Source organism: Ambystoma mexicanum, chromosome 10 (genome assembly GCF_040938575.1).
Source record: "Ambystoma mexicanum isolate Mex_15411 chromosome 10, UKY_AmexF1_1, whole genome shotgun sequence".
NCBI classification, from domain to species: Eukaryota; Metazoa; Chordata; class Amphibia; order Caudata; family Ambystomatidae; genus Ambystoma; species Ambystoma mexicanum.
Genome location: NC_090932.1, coordinates 741,823,555 through 741,841,947, shown reverse-complemented (window position 1 = coordinate 741,841,947; position 18,393 = coordinate 741,823,555). Strand labels below are relative to the sequence as shown.

The 18,393-nt window shown below is 42.6% G+C and overlaps 1 protein-coding gene across 1 annotated transcript in view; it reads left to right on the top strand.

The window, feature by feature from the left end:
* Nucleotides 1-18,393, top strand: part of MINDY4B (MINDY family member 4B) — a 322,694-nt gene that overhangs the window by 261,513 nt on the left and 42,788 nt on the right. The window contains exon 9 of the mRNA XM_069620371.1: nt 2,757-2,829. Coding sequence (XP_069476472.1) covers nt 2,757-2,829 — 73 coding nt within the window. The remainder of the gene's footprint in view (nt 1-2,756; nt 2,830-18,393) is intronic.

Genomic DNA, 18,393 nt, shown 5'->3' with positions numbered 1-18,393 from the left:
CCTTTGAGGATTGGATACAAGAGATGCATGGCCTGTCAAGAACTGAGAAGCTGATATATAAACTGAAATGTAAATTGTCATCATATGAGAAGATTTGGAACTTGTTTAATGATTTCTATTAGATTTGTATGTGTTTGTTGTTTTCTTGCAATTTCTTGGATAGATTTAAAGGTAATGTTTCTGTATTCATGTATATATTATAAATAAATAAATAAATAAATAAATAAATAAAAAAGAATGAAAAAAAAAATAAAGAAAACAAATTAGTTTACCCAAAGCGATGAGTGATAGGGGCTAATGGGAGAGGATTAGGGAGTGAAAAAAAGCAATTAAGTGGAGTGAAGGGACCTGGAATAAAGAAGGGGGACACATGTTGAGTGCCTGTGAGGACGTGGTATTCTTTTTATTCTGAGCAATATTTCCAGTTATCGTGGGAATCAGTGAGCTGCTACTCTATCGCAGTAATATGTCTTATTGGAAATTGTTACTGTGAAATTATCACATGAATAAGTAAGGAGTTAGAAAAAAAAGGTTTAACATCTGAAGTGCCCAGATATACTGGGCAGCGGGCAATGGGTGTTTGGTAACAAATTAATAGTGTGACATGCCTGTCGCCATGGCAAGTGGGCCAAAAAGAAAGATATTGGTGCAAAAGATACAGAGGCCACAGCCGAAGACCTCAAGAAACTATGCAACATGTTTGGCTATGGCCACTGGACACTGCAGAAGGCCAGGGCTTTTGGGCCCTGGGGAAGCAAAGGTACAGCAAACCCTTGAAATTAATTGAAACAACATTTGTTAAGAGAAAAAAGGTTATCAAATTTAACGCAACAAAACCCCTGAAATTCAGCACTCGCATTTCAACCAAGCCCCCCTCGGAGAAGAAAATGCCTCACACAAACCAAATAGTGTTAGGGGGTAATGGCCAGGATAGGGCCAGAGAGGAAAAATGCAATTGAGGAGATTGGGGGGGACCATGGAAAGAGGAGGGGGCACTTGGTGAGTGCGTGTGAGGATAGGGAAGAGTTTGTGATTTTCGAGTGTTATCGGCAGAATACTGGGAGAATCCCACGGACATGGGTCGTTCAATGCCGCTATATGTGCAGTTTGTTGCCATTATCAGGGGAATATCAGGTGAATCCTGTGAGAATGAGGAGCGAGTGGGAAAAAAAGTAATTTTACCCCTGCAGTAATCACATCTCCTAGGCAGGGGGTAATGAGTCTCTGTGCCAAAGGTCATGGCTAGTGGGCTCCTACAGGAACCCATTGGTGCAACATGTTCAGAGGCCAGAGCCATGGCTAGAGGGCCCCAAAAAAATGATATTGATGCAACATGTACAGAGACCACGACCAAAGGCCATGGCCACTGGGCATGGCTAAGGGCCTTAACTAGCAGGCCGCAAAGAATGCTATTGGTGCAACACATGCAGTGTCCATGGCCGAAGGACATGGCTAGTGGGCCCCAAAGAAACCTATTGCTGCAACATGTTCAGTGACCACGGCCAAAAGTGCTGGCTAGTGGCCCCAAATAAATCTATTGCTGCAACATACACAGTGACCGCGGCTGAAGACCATGGCTAGTGGGCTCAGAAGAAACCTACTGCTGTAACATGTACAATGTCCACGGTCGAAGCCCAGGGCCACTGGCCATGGCTAAAGGCCATATCTAGTGGGTCCCAAAGAAACCTATTGGTGCAACATGTACAGTGGCCATGGATAGTGGGCCCCAAAGAAATTATAGTTTAACATAACCCTTGAAGTTCAGTGAAAAAACATTAGTTAGGAGAGAGTTAAGGTGATCAGATTTACGTGAAAAATACATAGCAACAAAATCTTTGAAATTCAGTAAAAACCCTTAGTTAAGAAAGAGGATGATCAGATTTGATGCAACAAAACCCCTCAAATTTAGCAATCACATTTCGCACAAGTCCACCTGATCGTTGCGGCCCGTGTGGTGCAGTTTATGGCCATGGTGATGACATCATAGAAGACATCATTGATGGCATCACTGATTACATCATACATGACATCACCAATGAGATCAATAATTACCCCAAATTTTACATTGTTAATTAAATAAGTTTGAATATTTTTGTTGACCTCTTTTGATGTATATTTTATATTTTATATGTAATAACAGCATGAAATGGAACACTAAACTGATGCAGAATATGATATCATTATGTCTGGAGCATTTATTTGTAGTACTTATTAACTTATAAACTTTAAAATGAAAACATGTAACATTATCCAAATGTGTTTCCCAATGGACTGAATTTCAGGGAGATATCAAAACGTATGTTTTCCCTTTCATTCTTCATAGACAAATCTTTGGTTTCAACTACAGCCCAACCAGCTGGACGGATGTGTGTCAAACCTATGCCATGAGCGGGCGTCTGCCCCTGAACGCATGCTTTCACAAATTTGATGCACATCCATTCAGCCCTGTGGAGTGTTTAAATTTCCTTTGAGGGCCAAGAGTAGACAAACATTACTTTCATGGGCGGTTTACATTTCATATGAAGAACAATACAAAAAACAATGCACCATCCAACTGTAATACATGCATGAATAAATGACCCAATTTTATAGATGAAATACTATGTGGGGAGACGTCATCAGCAGTGTCACGAGAAGTGCATGGAGTGGTTTTGCTGAATTCGGAAAGATAGATTATTGTGTTGACTTCTGTGCTTGTTCCTATTATTTGTTATCTGTATCATTCTTCCAATAACAATGTTGCATTTGCTATTTAGGCTCCACCAAGACATGGATTTCACAACATCACATCTACTAAAATTCAGCCTTGGAAATCTGATTTGTAGGCAGGTGAGGATACCACTCGGACTGTCTAATTAACGATTGCTTTTTGACAGTGATAAAACTATTGTTTTATCTAAGTAACACAGAATTTGTCTGTTAGGTAATTGCATATTATAGATAGAGATCAGGTTGTGTCTAGGTTTATGGGCGGTAGATATCATTGATAGCAACACTGCTAAATATAGTGCAATGCAAAAACTGGTGAAGTCTTTGAAACTCTACACTTTCTTTACCTATCCGTTTCCGTTTAAAAGCAGTGTATTCGGTATTATTTTTTATATTTGTGCACACCTAATGCAAAAGGATAACAGAGTGCTGAACAATGGTACTTGAACCGGACCACCTGCAGTTCCGGAAGCAGCTCAAGTCCTTCCTTTTCTCCTCTGCTTTCTCTCTTCCCGCCCCTGCTGGACTACCCTGTCCGCTGTGCCGACTGGTTGCTTGGCCACCCTCTGAGTCTCACTGAGTACCAGGCTCCTCCATGATCAGTCTCCCCTGTGACTGCCTCCGGCCCGACCGCGCAATTATGGGCTGTAACGGTAACCTCTACAGTCCCCTCCAGCCTTGCACTTACTCAGATTATTTTTGCTCTGTTTGCACTTCCCCTTCCCTCTCCCTGGCACTTCCCCCTGCACCATGCATTGTCGCACTTGCAGATCTGAAAGACACAAGGCCTAGTAAGTTTGTTTGTCTTGTCCTCCATCTGTTTTCCCTCCCTTGTCTTGTCGCGCTAAGAAACACTTGTGTACAGGCGCGTTATGAATGACATATCATATCGTATCGTAGTGTACATAGTCAACAAAGAGACCGCATTATACTTTCATCACAATTTACACTAAAGATTATATAGTGCTTATTAAACGTATTAACACAAACAAAACCTGATCATGAAATGGTTCTAACATAATTCATCCATAGGCTGACATAAAATGTACTAAAAGCAGGGGTCATTTCCAACTACGAGATAGTAAGGCTTTTAATTCCTTCTTAAAGCAGAGAGGGGCCGGAGAATGGCAGAGAGCTACTGACAATGAGTTCCACAGAATAGGAGCATAACAGGAAAAACCTTGTTTCCAGCCTGTTTCCTTTTTAGCTTTCAGGAGCTCGTTTTAGAATATTAGCTCTCAGATTTGTATGAGTACCGCCAGATATCTGAAGCATTACAGCTAAATACCAGGGTTCTACTAGCTTACTGACTTTATAAATAGTTCAGGGTGTTTTAGAACGAATACGGGATTTCAAAGCGAACCAAAGCAGAGAATTTATAATGGGGAGACATGGACACATTTTCTCTTCCCTGCCACCAATCTAGCTGGAGGATGAAACATAGTCTGCACAGGTAGCTATACAGATGTAGGGACCTCTTTTTGACGAGCTTTCCCTCTATGAATGTGGGCTATAACCAGTGGCCGCAACACTGCCTGGAATGTATCATCTGTCAGAAAAGGTTTTATTCTCTTCAATAAATTAATGTGAAGCAACACAGCTTGAGCCTTTTCCTCTGCATGGCTTTTAAAGCTTGAGAATCTAAATGATAGCCCAATGATCTAGCAGCACCTGTTAGGGTTGGATCAAATGAGCTTGATGCAGCCGAACAAGGAGCTCAGTCTTCTGAGGGCTTAGTTTCAGAGACACAGAAAACATCCAGGCCATGATGCAGGAAAAGCAATCCCTGTTGCCGTGAATATACTCAGGAGATAAGACTTTCAGAGAAGGGGGTGTGTCATCAGCCTATTGGTTGATTAACATCCGACTACATTAGTAGACCACGCAGCGGCTCACTACACATATTAAATATGATAGGTGATAGTATTGGCCACTGAGGCACTCCACACGTCACAAATTGACTTCGACCAGATAAAAAGATGTAAACCACTCAAGAACCTTGCCCCCAATACACATGTATATCATGATCTACCATATCACAAGTTGCCGAGAGGTCCATAAACACACAAACAGGCAGCCTGCAAAATCTGAAGTGCAAAATGTACCACCTGAAGGGTTGTAATTCCATTGCTGCACCCAGTATGAATCCTTATTGATAGGCTTAAAGTAGATTATCTCGATCCAGATGTTTTTGTAACTGCATATCCACTTTTTTTCATTATCTTTTGTAAAAATGGCAAAGCAGCAATTTGCCTAAACTGTATTTAGATATATATTTTTTTAAAGGGGTAACATTCTACCCGTCTTTAAAGCAGAAGGAAGTAAGTCCTGTGCAAAGAGGCATTCGCTATGTTCAAAGTCTCAAGACCCACATTTTTAATGACATTTATTATTAACAAACAGAGTAGGTTTTAAAGATTGGACTTTAATTTCTATAAGCTCAGACATTGACTAATGCTGGTCATCCCTAAATACAAGATAACAATCATTTTTCTTCTCCTGTATCTCTGATTGGATTTTCACAATATGTATTCGGTTCATTTGATTTAAGAACTGAATGCTCATCCTCTTGATTAAGCAGTGAATTAAGGGGGAGGCCATGGTTCCTGAGCCTGCTGGGCCTCGAGACCCAAACTACACCTCTCTGATGGAACCCAATGAAGGGAAAATATGTCTGCAACAATTTATCTAACAGTCCTCCAAATGTGAGTCAGACAGCTAAAAAAATACTAATGTAAAGGATTCTCACAAAAACAAAAATCATACTTTGAAACAAGGTGTGCCAGGTCTTCCTCCACATATAACAGGCTATAACCCTTTACTCTCAATGGTGTTTAGGGCTAGTTATGCAAGTAAGGGAATTCCTCTCTTGATGGAACCAATGAGGGATGAGCAGCCTGATGAATCTGCAATTGCAAAGTCCAACAAAGTGGTGGTTTCTAGGCTTGTGACAGTTAGTGAAAAGATAGATAAATTATATCAGTTAATTTATGTTGGAGGGGAACATCTAATAACATTGAAAAGGAGATTGTGGGTACGGAATCCAATGTACTTAATCATCCTTATAGTACTGTAGGTGCTTATAATTTGTCACAAACCAAGAAGATGCCTGTGAATCATGTAATTTAGACAAAATGGGATCTTGGAAGGACTCAGTTAAGAAGAATGCTAGTACCATTGAAATGATTTACAGCCAAAGAAGGGTGTAATGCCAAATTATCAATATATATTTTGAAAAAATGTAAATCAGAAGAATTATGGATGTGGCCTTTCTTCTGGTGAGAGTCCAATAGCAGATACATTCTGCAGACTTAATTTAGCTCTGGAAGTTCAGATTCTTACTGTTATTTTGATCCAGGTAATTAATACTTTAGGTGTCGAAGTGGAAACGCACCACATCCCTTATCATTCAAATCATTGGAGAAGCGCCAACAGTGGGGGCACTGACATTAACCCTCTGTTGCTTCCAATTGCTAGGAGAACCACATGGATAGGAACAACATTATATAATTATATAATTGAAAGAGGATTGCATAGTGCACGCTTGCAAAAATCTGAGGATAGTAGCAGATTTATTAACATCTAATCTCACCATTTAGAAGATTTAAAATTGGACTTTTATCACTCCATTACTTGTATCTTATGATTGTCATTCTTTACCAAGAGTTTGAAATTACGGTTGTGTCTGGCAGCTAAATGAAGCAATTATGACGTCCTCGGAAGATGTAGACTGACTGATACCAAACGCTGATTTACACCAAGTGATAACTAAATGGGGGGGTGACCGTCCACAGAACAAAAATCCCTGTATCAGGTAGTAAAATCAAGGCAAATGAATATCTGTAATATCCCTGCCACTCTCTAATGATGATTTAATGCTCTCTGATGGTGCATTATTGGAGCTTTTATCTTAGTCCATTAGATAAATGATTGCACTACATCAGAGAAATCACTGCACTATCTTGGAATATAGGTGGCTTGGGAACTAAGTTAGAAATTCATCTAAAAAAAAAAACTGACATTATTATCCTTTAATAAACTTGGTCTGTTACTCCACCACATCTGGATGGGCCTATTACTTTAAATAAGCTGGAAGGTTTAAACAGAAGTGCTAAGAATTCAGGAGGATGTTGCTTCCTCGTGAGGGCTGATTGTTATTTAAGTTCTCTTCTATATGTAATTTCTCAGGACACCAAGCAAAAAAAGGCAGATTGCAAATGGAAAGCATATTTATAAAAAGATTGTTTCTGCCAGGGTTAATTATAGGTGGGGATTATAACTCAAAATTGTGGATTGGCCCATCTGAGGGATTATTTGATTTCAATAAGGACACGGCCCTTGAATGCCCACACTAATTTTGAGTGACCCACATGTAGATTCTTCTTGCCTTGTGCTGTATTATTGCTATCTGAATGGGGATGACACTCCTGGTCATTTTTTGTAGGATATTGCTGCAAAACCTTACTTCCTAAATCATGATGGTACCATGATAATTGATTATTTCTTTTACAACAGTAAGAGCATTAACGAATTTGAAATAATTCCCATGATCGATAGTGATCACTCTGTGCTGCTATTAAAAATAAAATGTAACTACTAGCGACTATATTAATGTGAATATTAAAATACAGTAAGGTAATCCTTCAGCCAATCACCAGAAAATATATTGTGATACAAATGTGGATACAATTCTAATCCCAACATTTCTCAGAGATTTGGGGTCAGTAATGGCATTTTTCCCGCACCAGGAAACTACACGTTTGCGAGTGGAGGTGACCGATTTACCTCCAGCCAAGAGCTGGAGGAAATCAGGCACCCACCGGCAAAAAACTGCAGGAAATACCGACAATGGTATTACTGGTTCCAGTAATTCAGGTAATTCCTCCCATAGAGTCCTACGGGGCTCTATTGAATGAGGAATTTCCGGCATTCCCGCTGCCTGTAATAGCCTAGAAATACCGGGATATCGGGCAGCGGGAAAGCTAATTCCGCTTGGTGGTATTGACAGGATATCACCAAACTCGTAATGAGGGCCATAGTATTAGAAGCATTGATAATTGCTTGTCTTCTGTTGCTTCCCCAGAAACAACTGGTCTGAATTCACAAATCTATTAGATGGTATTCGACAATTCTTCTGAAGTCAAGCATTGTTTTAACAAATGCACCAAGGCACACATGGATAGAAAATCACTGTAAAAATGCTAGAAAGTCTTTACTAGCCAACTTAAAATCTGCAGTTCGAGACCACCATAATGTTCCTAGTCTGAGGAAAATATACAAGAGATTTATCCAAAATAAGACAACTAGAACCTATGTAAATTGGGTGGGAAGTTCTCATGGTGGCTGAAGCAGAAAAGAAAATTCAGGGTGTTTTTGGAAATGTGTAGGTCATGGACCTAAACATAATGGTTATTCTGTCATTAAGAATAATGTTAGTCCTGAGGCCTGGAATGAACACTTCTGGAATTTGTACCAGACTGCAGATATTGCCTTGCCAAATAGTCAGCAGTTTTGTCAAGATGTTAATGTTTTTTATTGCACATTCTAATTTATTGCAGTGAAATGAAACAGTACACATCTACTGTCATGAAACATACATTTTGCCACCATCAACAGAACCCACACCTCTCTCCCCCCCACTCACCCTTCTCCTCCCATGCCGCACACTGTCAGAGGTAGCGGAAGAAGAGTACCAAAGTAAATTTCACTGAGGCAGTACAATCACCCAACCAAAGCCAAAGACGCGGTGGTTCCCGTTGCCAGCATCATAACCATGATTACGGGCAACTTCCAAGACTCTTCCCTGGGTTCCCTGTCAGGGCTGATCCTCCACCCTATTGTATTTCCTCAGAAAGGCAGACCATTCAATTTCCCTAGACCGTTACAGGTTGTGGAGGGCACCCGTTATGTTTTCCATTTCATAAATCTCCCTTGTCTTGAATGCCTACAACCTCTCACTAGGAAGGGACTCCCGTTTCCATCCAATAGTGATAAAAGCCCCTGTCGCCAGGAGGGTGTAATAGAACATGGCCAGGTGGCGCTTCCATTCTACTCCCACCTCCTCTAGGCCGAACAACACAAAAAGGGGTCTAGAAGTCTTACAATCCCATCTAGGGCCTTGGTCCAACCTAGGATGAGCCCCCCTTGTGATACCACCATTACCTTGGTCAACTGCAAACTTTCTACACTCACAACAACCCTCTCATATGCCCCCGTGCCTTGCCCCTCATTCCTCTGATTAAAAATAAATAACCCTTCTGAACTTCCTGGCACCTCTGAATCCCCCACCAAACTTTCCCCAATCACAAACACCAAAACCCACCACCCCATTACAAAACTTTCCCTTTAGATGCCCTCTTCAAAGCAGAGGGCCACTAGAGACTCCTTCCCTCCATCACAACAGTTCCATGTCCACCATTACCAATGTCCCAAAAGGCAATTTCCAATATCCACCTGTATTTCCCCCTCCTCAAGCCTCAGATTTCAAGTACCCTTTCTAGAGGATGAGTGCCCAGTTTCATACATTTCCTTCCCCAATTCCTCTTTTCCGCTAGGTCAAGCCCCTAGGTAATGGACATTGGGTTGCTTGTTCCACCTGAGAGGGGCATTGATCATTTATCAATAAGTTTGAGAGGTGGCTCAGCGATTGTTCTGCTTCGGCAGCAATGGTGGTACGATATTCCTCATTCCTGTTTTCGATCTGTAAAGCAAAAGGGTTGGCCAATATTTAATCCCCCTACTGAATAACTATTGTGTGATTAGCCGACAATCCCTTTTCCTGGATAATATAAGGCCTGATGGATCTTGGAAAATCCGGACTGCCCCTCCGTCGTAGGCGATGTCTGGTATCATTCTACCTTTAACCAACACCTCAGCTTCCTCTGCGTACTGATGGAACCGCACTATTATTGAACAAGAGCCCTTACCCTAGGCTTTGCTTCCTGTGTGCGCTTGCTCTATCTGTATATCTTTACCTCCTTCTTTCTCAAACTGGAGGTGAACAATCTCCCGTTTCTTTCTTTCTACTTCCAGGGGTGATTCACCATCCCGTTCTCTCACTCCCAGTACTCTGATGTTGTTCCTATGTTGATGGTTTTTGAGGTCATCAAGCTTGAGGAGCACTTCTTCTTCGCTTGTCTCGATCTCCATCAACCTTTCAGCCATTCTCATCTCAACAAGGTCATCATTTACTTGATTTCTCTCCAGTCCCTTAATTTTATTCTCTGCAGTTTCCACTTGGCCTTGGAAGTCAGCAACAGAAGACTGAATGTCGCCTCATATTGCTTTAATCTCAGAGAGGATGCCCGCAGTGTCTTGTTTTGTCACAAGAATGGAGGACTCCACTGTGTCTGCTGTGCCCCTCCGTTACCATATCTGAGTATCTCCTATATTTGTGGAGGGCTGCACTAGCATTTTGCAAACCTGGTGATGCACCCTACAACCAGCCTTGTACCAGTCACCTCCAGCTCTCTCTTAGTGTCCACAGATGGTGCTAAATCCTGTGTTCAATGACTCCTCAAATCTAAGCGATGTCTACGCCCATGCTGCTGCAACTCTCTTGCCACCCGACTGCTTTTTTTCTTCTCTTTTTCTTTCCTCATTATTCTCCTCCCCTCTTTGGTAGGCACTAAAGGTTCAGCACTTGATGCGGCCCCCTAACCCGCTTCTACCTCCTTCTCCTGCCAACGGAGACGGTATAGTAAGATCTCTGACCCCGAAAGAGGGGACACACTCAATGGGCAATGATCTCTCTCCAGATGGACTTTCCCACCTGCAGTCTTCACAGGAGTCGTGGCCGCTGCAGCTGTCTCCACAGCAGCCGTTTGCTACTCGTGTGTCCGCGTCATGGCCATAGGACTTCTCTTAGGTCACAAATTAACCCGAGTACCTGGCGGTGTCCTTTACGCTAGGCCCTCCACAGGCCAGATCCTTTCCTCTATTGGGCCTTTGTCTATCCTCAAAATAATGTCTCTCTGTTCTCTGTTATCAATCTGCAGTTCAGCCGAGCATAGCCCTTGTGGGGTTCCGCTACACCTTTGCCCTCGTACCTGCAAACCATGGGTGGAAATGGACATCCCTTAATCATTGCTTATAACAAGAGGCCACAGGAGCACTGGTCTAGGCATCCATGATAGTCCACGCCCCCTTGCAGTGTACCCAATGTAAATGTTTTAAATGTATCTTTTTTAGTTCCTGATGTTTTTAGGACACTTTCATGCACAGACCCTAACTTCCTGATAAATACACCACCCTGTGTTTTTCATTTTTTTCTTTTAAGTGCTACATTCATTTTGACCTTTATACTTGGCATGTGGACTTGATCTGCACAAACTCAAAACTATTTATAAAATGTGATTGTTACTGCAGTGTTGATCCCATTAATTCTAGGCTATCCCATAAGGTTTGTGTGGTGTAGGACCATTAGAAACATCAAAACTGGGTAATAAATACATTGTGGTTATTTTAGATTATGCAACCTGCTACCGTGAAGTCTTCCCTTTAAGGAATAATACCTCCCAGCAAATCTTGAATCATCTATTACCATTCTTCTCCCGAACTGGATTCCCAAAAGAAATCCTCACTGATCAAGGTTCTACTTTTATGAGTAAACTCATTGCTAAGGTAAAAAACATTCTTCAAATCAAAACCTTAAGAATCCCAGTTTATCATACCCAGACTGATGGATTAGTTGAAAGGTGTAACCAAACTCTGAAGCATGTTCTAAAGATATTGGCTGAAACAGACGGGAAGAACTGGGATGTTATGATACCTTGAGCTCTGTTGGCCATTAGAAAGATTCCTCAATAATCTGCTGGAGTGTCTCCTTTTGAGTTGTTATATGGAAGAGAACCTCGAGATGTGTTATAGACATGTTGTGAGAAACCTGGGAAGAGAGGGAAAGAGCCACTATTCCTTTATCCCAAACGGCACACAAATTGTAAGAACAAATCGCAGAAGTAAGGAAAAAAGTTAATCTCAATATGGTTAAAGCTCATGGACAACAGAAAGAATGTCATGACAGGAAGGCCTTAATGAGATCTTTTTTTTTCGATAGGGCAAAATATGTGTTTCAGTCCTTCTTCCCTCTTCTGATAATAGAATGCTATCTAGAAGGCACAGACCATACAAAGTACTGCAACAGATGAACCCTACAATTACAAAATATTCCAACCTGTTCGGAACATTTAAACTCATATATATCATATTAATTTACTTAAAGAGTGAAAAGAACCTATGGAAAAATATACCTCTGTCACATTGACTAGTCTTCTATCAGAGGAGAACCAGGAGAACCAGTTAATCGCCCCTGAGTTATCCCAAAATCAACAAGATTTATTGGACCTTTTACAACAGTTCCCTGACGTGTTTATAACTGAACCATGGAGAGTGAAAGGTGTATACATTATGTACGTACTCCTCCAGGACAGGTAGTACATCAAAAGCCTTACTGTATCCCTGAAAGTAGAAAACAAATTATTCAGCAGGAAGTAGAAACTATGTTGAAGGCTGACATTATGGAACCATCAGTTGTCAAGCCAAATTATTCCTGGAGATTTGGTATACATTTTAGAAAAGTAAATGAAGTATCCCAGTTTGATAGCTACCCCATGTCTAGGATAGATGATCTAATTGCTAAATTAGGAGATGTCAAGTACCTTTCCACTGTTGATCTAACTAAAGGCTATTGACAAGTTCCTGTTAACTCTTCTGATAAACCCAAGACTGTTTTTTGTACTTCTCTTGGGTTATTTCAATTTAAAGTATTGCCTTTATAACATGGGGCCCCTGCTACTTTGCAGAGATTGGGGGATTAAGTTCTAGGACCCTTTTCATTCTTTTGTGGGGCTTATGTGATATCATTATAAGCAGCAAAACCTGGCCTGAGCATGTGTTCCATCTGTACCAAGTCACCAGAGCATTGAGAACAGCTGGACTGACAGCTACCCCACAAAAATGCAGTTTAGCTTGATCCGCTGTAAAATATCTGGGATTCTTTGTAGGGAATGGACTAGTGCAGCCCCAACCAGACATGGTTGATGCTGTAATGAAAGCCTCCCCATCCAAAACAAATAAAGAATTATGAGCTTGTTTGGGTCTTGTTGGGTACTATTGAAGGTTTATTCCAGATGTTTCCTCCATCACTGGCCCTCTTACTGATAAGTTTAAGAATGTAGGCCCTCGGAAATTGAAATGGTATCCAGAAGATCAAAAATGTTTTGATTGGTTGAAACCTATACTATGTAGTGAACCTGTTTTGAAAGTGGCAGATTTCAACCACCCCTTTATTTTGCAAATGGATACTTCTTATATTGGTTTAGGATCAGAGTTATTTCAGCTCCATGATGGTGTAGAATATCCAAACCTCTATATAAGTCGAAAATTGTTTGATCAGGAAAATAACTATGCCACTCTAGAGTTGGAAGTCCTTGCCATCAAATGGGCAATAACATACTTAAAACACTATTTAACAGGGTAGAAGTACAGATTAATTACTGATCATGCACCTCTTAAATGGTTAAGCTTGAGGAAAGATACCAATGCTAGAGTCGTGCGCTGCTTTTTAGACTTACAGCTTTTTGCTTCTCAGTGGAACACCGGAAAGGCAAAGAACAAGGGAATGTTGATTTCCTTTCCCGGTTCCCCTTAGAGGCTGAGAAAACCAGCGACATGAGGGGATGGGTATGTGATGAAACAGTGATGATTCTTCCCAGAAACCTGGCCTGGGACCCTTCTCATGTGGCATGGGAAAGGCAGACGCTTCCTGATCCCAACCCTGGGGGTGATGTACTGCTGGAGGATCATGTGGGGGGTGAGGGTACAGGCCAGGAAGACTGGAAAACCCCCCTGTTTAACATTCACTTGTAATCCAACACTTTTGATGGCTGTTTTCCAAACAGCAAAGTTAAAAGAACTCATTTTACTGTTGGGGACTACATGTCCCATAATCCCAAGAGTGCTGGGACGAGGAAGAGGGCTGTAGAGACATGCTATGGCAGTAGTCAGGCAATTAAGCCTAACAGCCCACACCAGAAGTAACCTGGGAGGCATAAAAGGCCCCCTGAGGTACAGGCAAAGAGCGGGAGCTGGCACTGTGGCTGGAGTGAGCGCTGTAGCAGCAGAGGCAGAAGGAAGAAGACACATTGCTGGCAAATCAAGCAAATGTGGGATCACCAGAGAGTCGCCAGAACGTGGATGCAGCAGATTTCATCAGCTTGTTATGAGAGGGTCCTGGTTTCCCAAACTCTGAAGTGCAGAGGCTGCACAACGGAAGACGTGCAGGGAGGCTGTCTTTCCCCATGTGAGCCTGATTGCGTGATTGCTGTGCAGGAGCCGTGTTAAAGACCGAAACGAGGAGCTGTGGGTGAGTCGCAGGTGTCAGGAGTAAGAGGGGCTCCAAAAGATAGTGGCTGGACCAAAGACACCTTCAGCGAGGAAGAGTGCGGGTCCCTGAGAAGTTAGAAGCAGTAGAAGTTGTACCCAAAGATGTAGATGTTGGGCAATCCACAGAACAAGGCTCACAGAAGCCGGTGAGTCAAACTTGGTTTTCTGATTCATTGCACAGACATTGCCGGCAACAGTATTTGGTTGCAGTATTCACTCACGTATAATCTGAAGCAAGCTCAAGTGTTCATTGAAGTCGTTAAAGAAAGGGACAATGGGAAAGTAGCACTCGCTTATGATAGAGTAAATCACATTTCACTCGCGTGAAAAGCAAACGTTACAAAGACCATTGTTAAACCCTTAAAGCTCATAAAATGTATAAAGAAGTAGTCGCTTTTCTTCCATTACAAAGAATAACATTGCAAAAGACATTGTTGTTTATTCACACGAACAATCACAACTCCTGTAAGAAGCCAAGTGGTTAAACTGTATCATTGCATATGCGGCTGAAGAGAAAGAGCAAGCATTGACAAATCCAAGAGTCTTTCCCTATTTGCAATAAATGCAGCCTTTATAAGAGTCAGAATGCAATCTTATCCATACTGGGAGGCCAACAGAAGTATAATCTTACTTAAGACATTAATGTGCAAACACGACCTGAAGAAAGACATTCAGAGGAAGAGTGTCTTGCCTATGTGATGGTGTTGAAGTACTGTGAAGGGAGTCTTGTCAAAGTTTGCCTTGAGTGTTAACACTACTGAAGCAGTGGTGGTATTTCTGATTGTCAGTGGATGCAAACTTTCAGTGACCCAAGAGAAGTGGAATGCAATGAGACGAAGGAAAATGTCCTCATGGTAAACTATAGCAGCTGCGAAGTAATTGAAGTGGAAGTAGTGGTAGCCCTTATTGTGAAGCCTAATACTGAAGCTGTGGTTGTATCACAAAGTACTGAAACTGTAGCTGTATAACAAAGTACTGGAGCTGGGGTTGTGTTCCAATGTGAACAGAAGAATATATACTCTTAACCAAGACTCATGTTTCCCTAACCTTCTAGAATGTGTATTTCTTTTGTACTGTATGAAGTCTTCTTGACAGTGGTGAAAAAGCATTGTGGCAGGGAATAACATTGATGCTATTTTGAGGAATTGGAAAGTCTTGTATTTCATCAGGAAGAAGAACTCTGTTGTTGGAACTTTGGTTAACAAAACTTTACCTTGCTATTGGAATTTCAAGAACTGAATTAAGACGTTGCTACATATGTGGAGTCCCTTCTTTTTCTTCAATGAACAGTGGAGCTGAATTAACCTTGAATCCTGGGGAAGGGAGTTCACCGAGGTTACTAAAAAGGTTCACAAGAAACTGTAACTATCCTGCTTTATGTTGGTTGCATTGCCATATATTTTCTTTGTATTGTATGTTTAAGTGTGAGTGCCAGACATCCTGTGTTAGAGCGTTTCCCCTGAGTTGTGTTAGGCAGGGAAATCCTCAGTAGTGTAGGAATAGTGAGGCATTTACTATTATTTTCACCTTAACAAATGGCATGTTTTGAACAATGATCAAACAGTTGTCTGCCTCGCATTGCTGACCCCTCACACAGCATTGAAAGATGATAGTCAACACCTCTTCAAGTAGACAACCTCTGCATGTTCTGTGGGTGGTAGATGGGGAATAATGCTCACCTCAGACAGAACGTCACACGCAACGGACATGCAATATCCGAATGTAACAGAGGTTTACGTAAACAGGGCAGATTACTCAAAGGGTCCTCACTGAGTGAAATCCTACACCAATCAGGGTTCTTACTGGCAAGGTCCTCCACAAAATTAGTGCTGAACGAAAAAGGTTGTCATCTGCTCCTTTTCGGTTTCCTCTCTCACCGGCTAATCATATGAGGCTGCAGAGTTGTCTCTCTCATCATGTTCTTGATCCTCTTCCTTGTATAGCTTGAGATGGTAGACATTTCGAGTGATCACCTTGATGAGGGATCGAGCAGTTACTATTGTTCTGTTCATATGAGATACCGTCAGATAGTCTGATCGATCCTCAAGTCTGTTTTCCTGTCCTGCCATCTGCATACAAGTACCTCGTGTCCGATATGCAGGCCAGAGCTCTTGGCTCGTCTCTTGCTGTCAGCATGTGTCTTCGTGTTCTGTTTCTGGCGTTCATCCACCACTTAGACTTGTTTTGCATCCTCGCTCGGGTCACTTGCCAGGTGAGGAAGTCTGGTCCTTATCGTCTGCCGAATAGCAACTCTGAGGGACACTTTCCAGTCGTGCCATGTGGGGATTTCCTGTAATGCTCAGCATGTTACACAGCGCCTGGTTGAGTGACATGGACTGTACCTCACACTGTTGGAGGACCCACTTCAAGCTGCCCATGAATTGCTCCACCATGCCGTTTGCCTGTGGCCATAGGGGAGTTATCTTTCTGTGGTGGATGCCCATATATTGTATGAATTTTGCAAATTACAGGCTGCTGAATGGTGGACCGTTGTTCAACTTGAGGACTTCTGGAATGCCCCATGCACAGAAGATGCTATCTAGCACTGGTATGATGGTGCTGGCAGCAGTAGATGGTATTGTGTGTACTAGAGGAAATCGCAAATTTTCTTCCATGATGACTAGTCAGTACTTGCTCTCCTCAAAGAGGCTGAAGAAGGCAATCATCAAGTGGGTCCAAGTGAGCTCCGGCATGTCAGCCACTATGGGGGACATAGAGGGGGTAGGACCATCAGCCGACTCTATTATGCCTTCCCTCAGCAAGCACTGTATCTCTTTTTCCATAAGCGGTTGCAGATGAATCAGTATTCTATTTGGGTGCTGAGCCACAGGCGGTATAGATTTATCGATGTGCAGTGTCACAGGGTCTCCTTTAAGGCATCCGATGCCTTCAAACAGAGTTGGGAAGGCTTGTGTGACTGATGTGTTGCATGGTGTAGGTCACAGCCGCGATCTCCCTCTCAAAGGCAGTGTGGTGGCCTAGTAGGTTGTTCCCAGGGACATCCCCTTGTAGTACCTGGAAATCAGCTAGTGCACATTTTTTCTTGTAGCAGATTGTTGTGAAGAACTTCCCATGATTCCGCACCGTCCCTCTCGCTGCCCACTGAAAGACTTTTAGGTCAGACGGCCTGAATTGCTGGGGATATGTCATCCTGCGATATTCTGACACACACATGTTGTTTAGAGGGGCACCTGTGTCAATGAAAAACTTGGCCTGGTGATCGCCTACTAGTAGGGTGATGTTGCCTTCAGATGACGTTGTCACTCCATTAATCATATAGGCGTAATCACATTGCGTGATCTCGGTAGAAGGCGAGGGTGACAGGGATCTTCCTGTCACTTGCCTGACATGTCTTACGAGGTCCCTCCTTGTGCTGGCATCTCTCCTTGGGTCAGTGCCGTGCAAGCTGAGCTCCGGTTTGTATGGCATGGAGTTGTACCCCTGTGACTGTCCAGGTGGAAAGTTGCAGACGACTGCCAAATTATTCTCTCTGCCACACTTGGCACAGGTTTGTCCAAAGGCAGGGGACATTTCACGCCTTCCCGATGAGGGAATGGAAGCGCCCATCTATAGCATTTCTCTGATGGAAAGGACCCTCTGGATACATTGCCGTTTGTGAGCCTACACCGAGTTGCTGACGAGACCTGATATATTTGTTCCTTTCCTGGGGTCTCAGTGTTTTCAATTTACGAGGCTTGTGTGTCTGCTCGAGACACAGTCCTAGCCATTTGTAGTACGGTGGCTAGAGGAAGTGTCTCGTGGAGTAGTGTTTTCCTGAATGATGACGACAGGCATCCACCTATAATCCTCAGTCTAATGGCCTCCTCATTTGTGAATTTGTGGAATTCACATTGTGCCACCAGTTTACGAAGGCAGGTTGTGAAGGCATCCGTGGATTCACCCACCGTATGGCAATCCACCTTGAATGTGTGTCTCTCATGATCAATGTTGCACTGTGGGTCAAAGTATTTGATCAGCGCTTCTTTGAGGCCTTCATATGTCTTGAAGTCCTTTGGCGGGAAAGTAGGTATGAGATCCTCTACCTCATCCTCTACTAGATTCACTGGCAGCCAGCTAGTGAACTTGTCGGGTGCGGCTTCATCGTGGGCCTGCAAATAATTTTCAAACCTCTGGATCCATCTCCCCCATTGTGGCCTGAGGGCTTGTTGGTTACCCTTATCAAACGGTCCAGGCTGGCGAAAGGCTGCTGCACTACATGCATCTTCACGTTCTGACATCTCAGTGATTGGGTTACCTTGGTGGCGCTTTGCAACCTCGTCTGCAACGTACGTCACTGAGGGC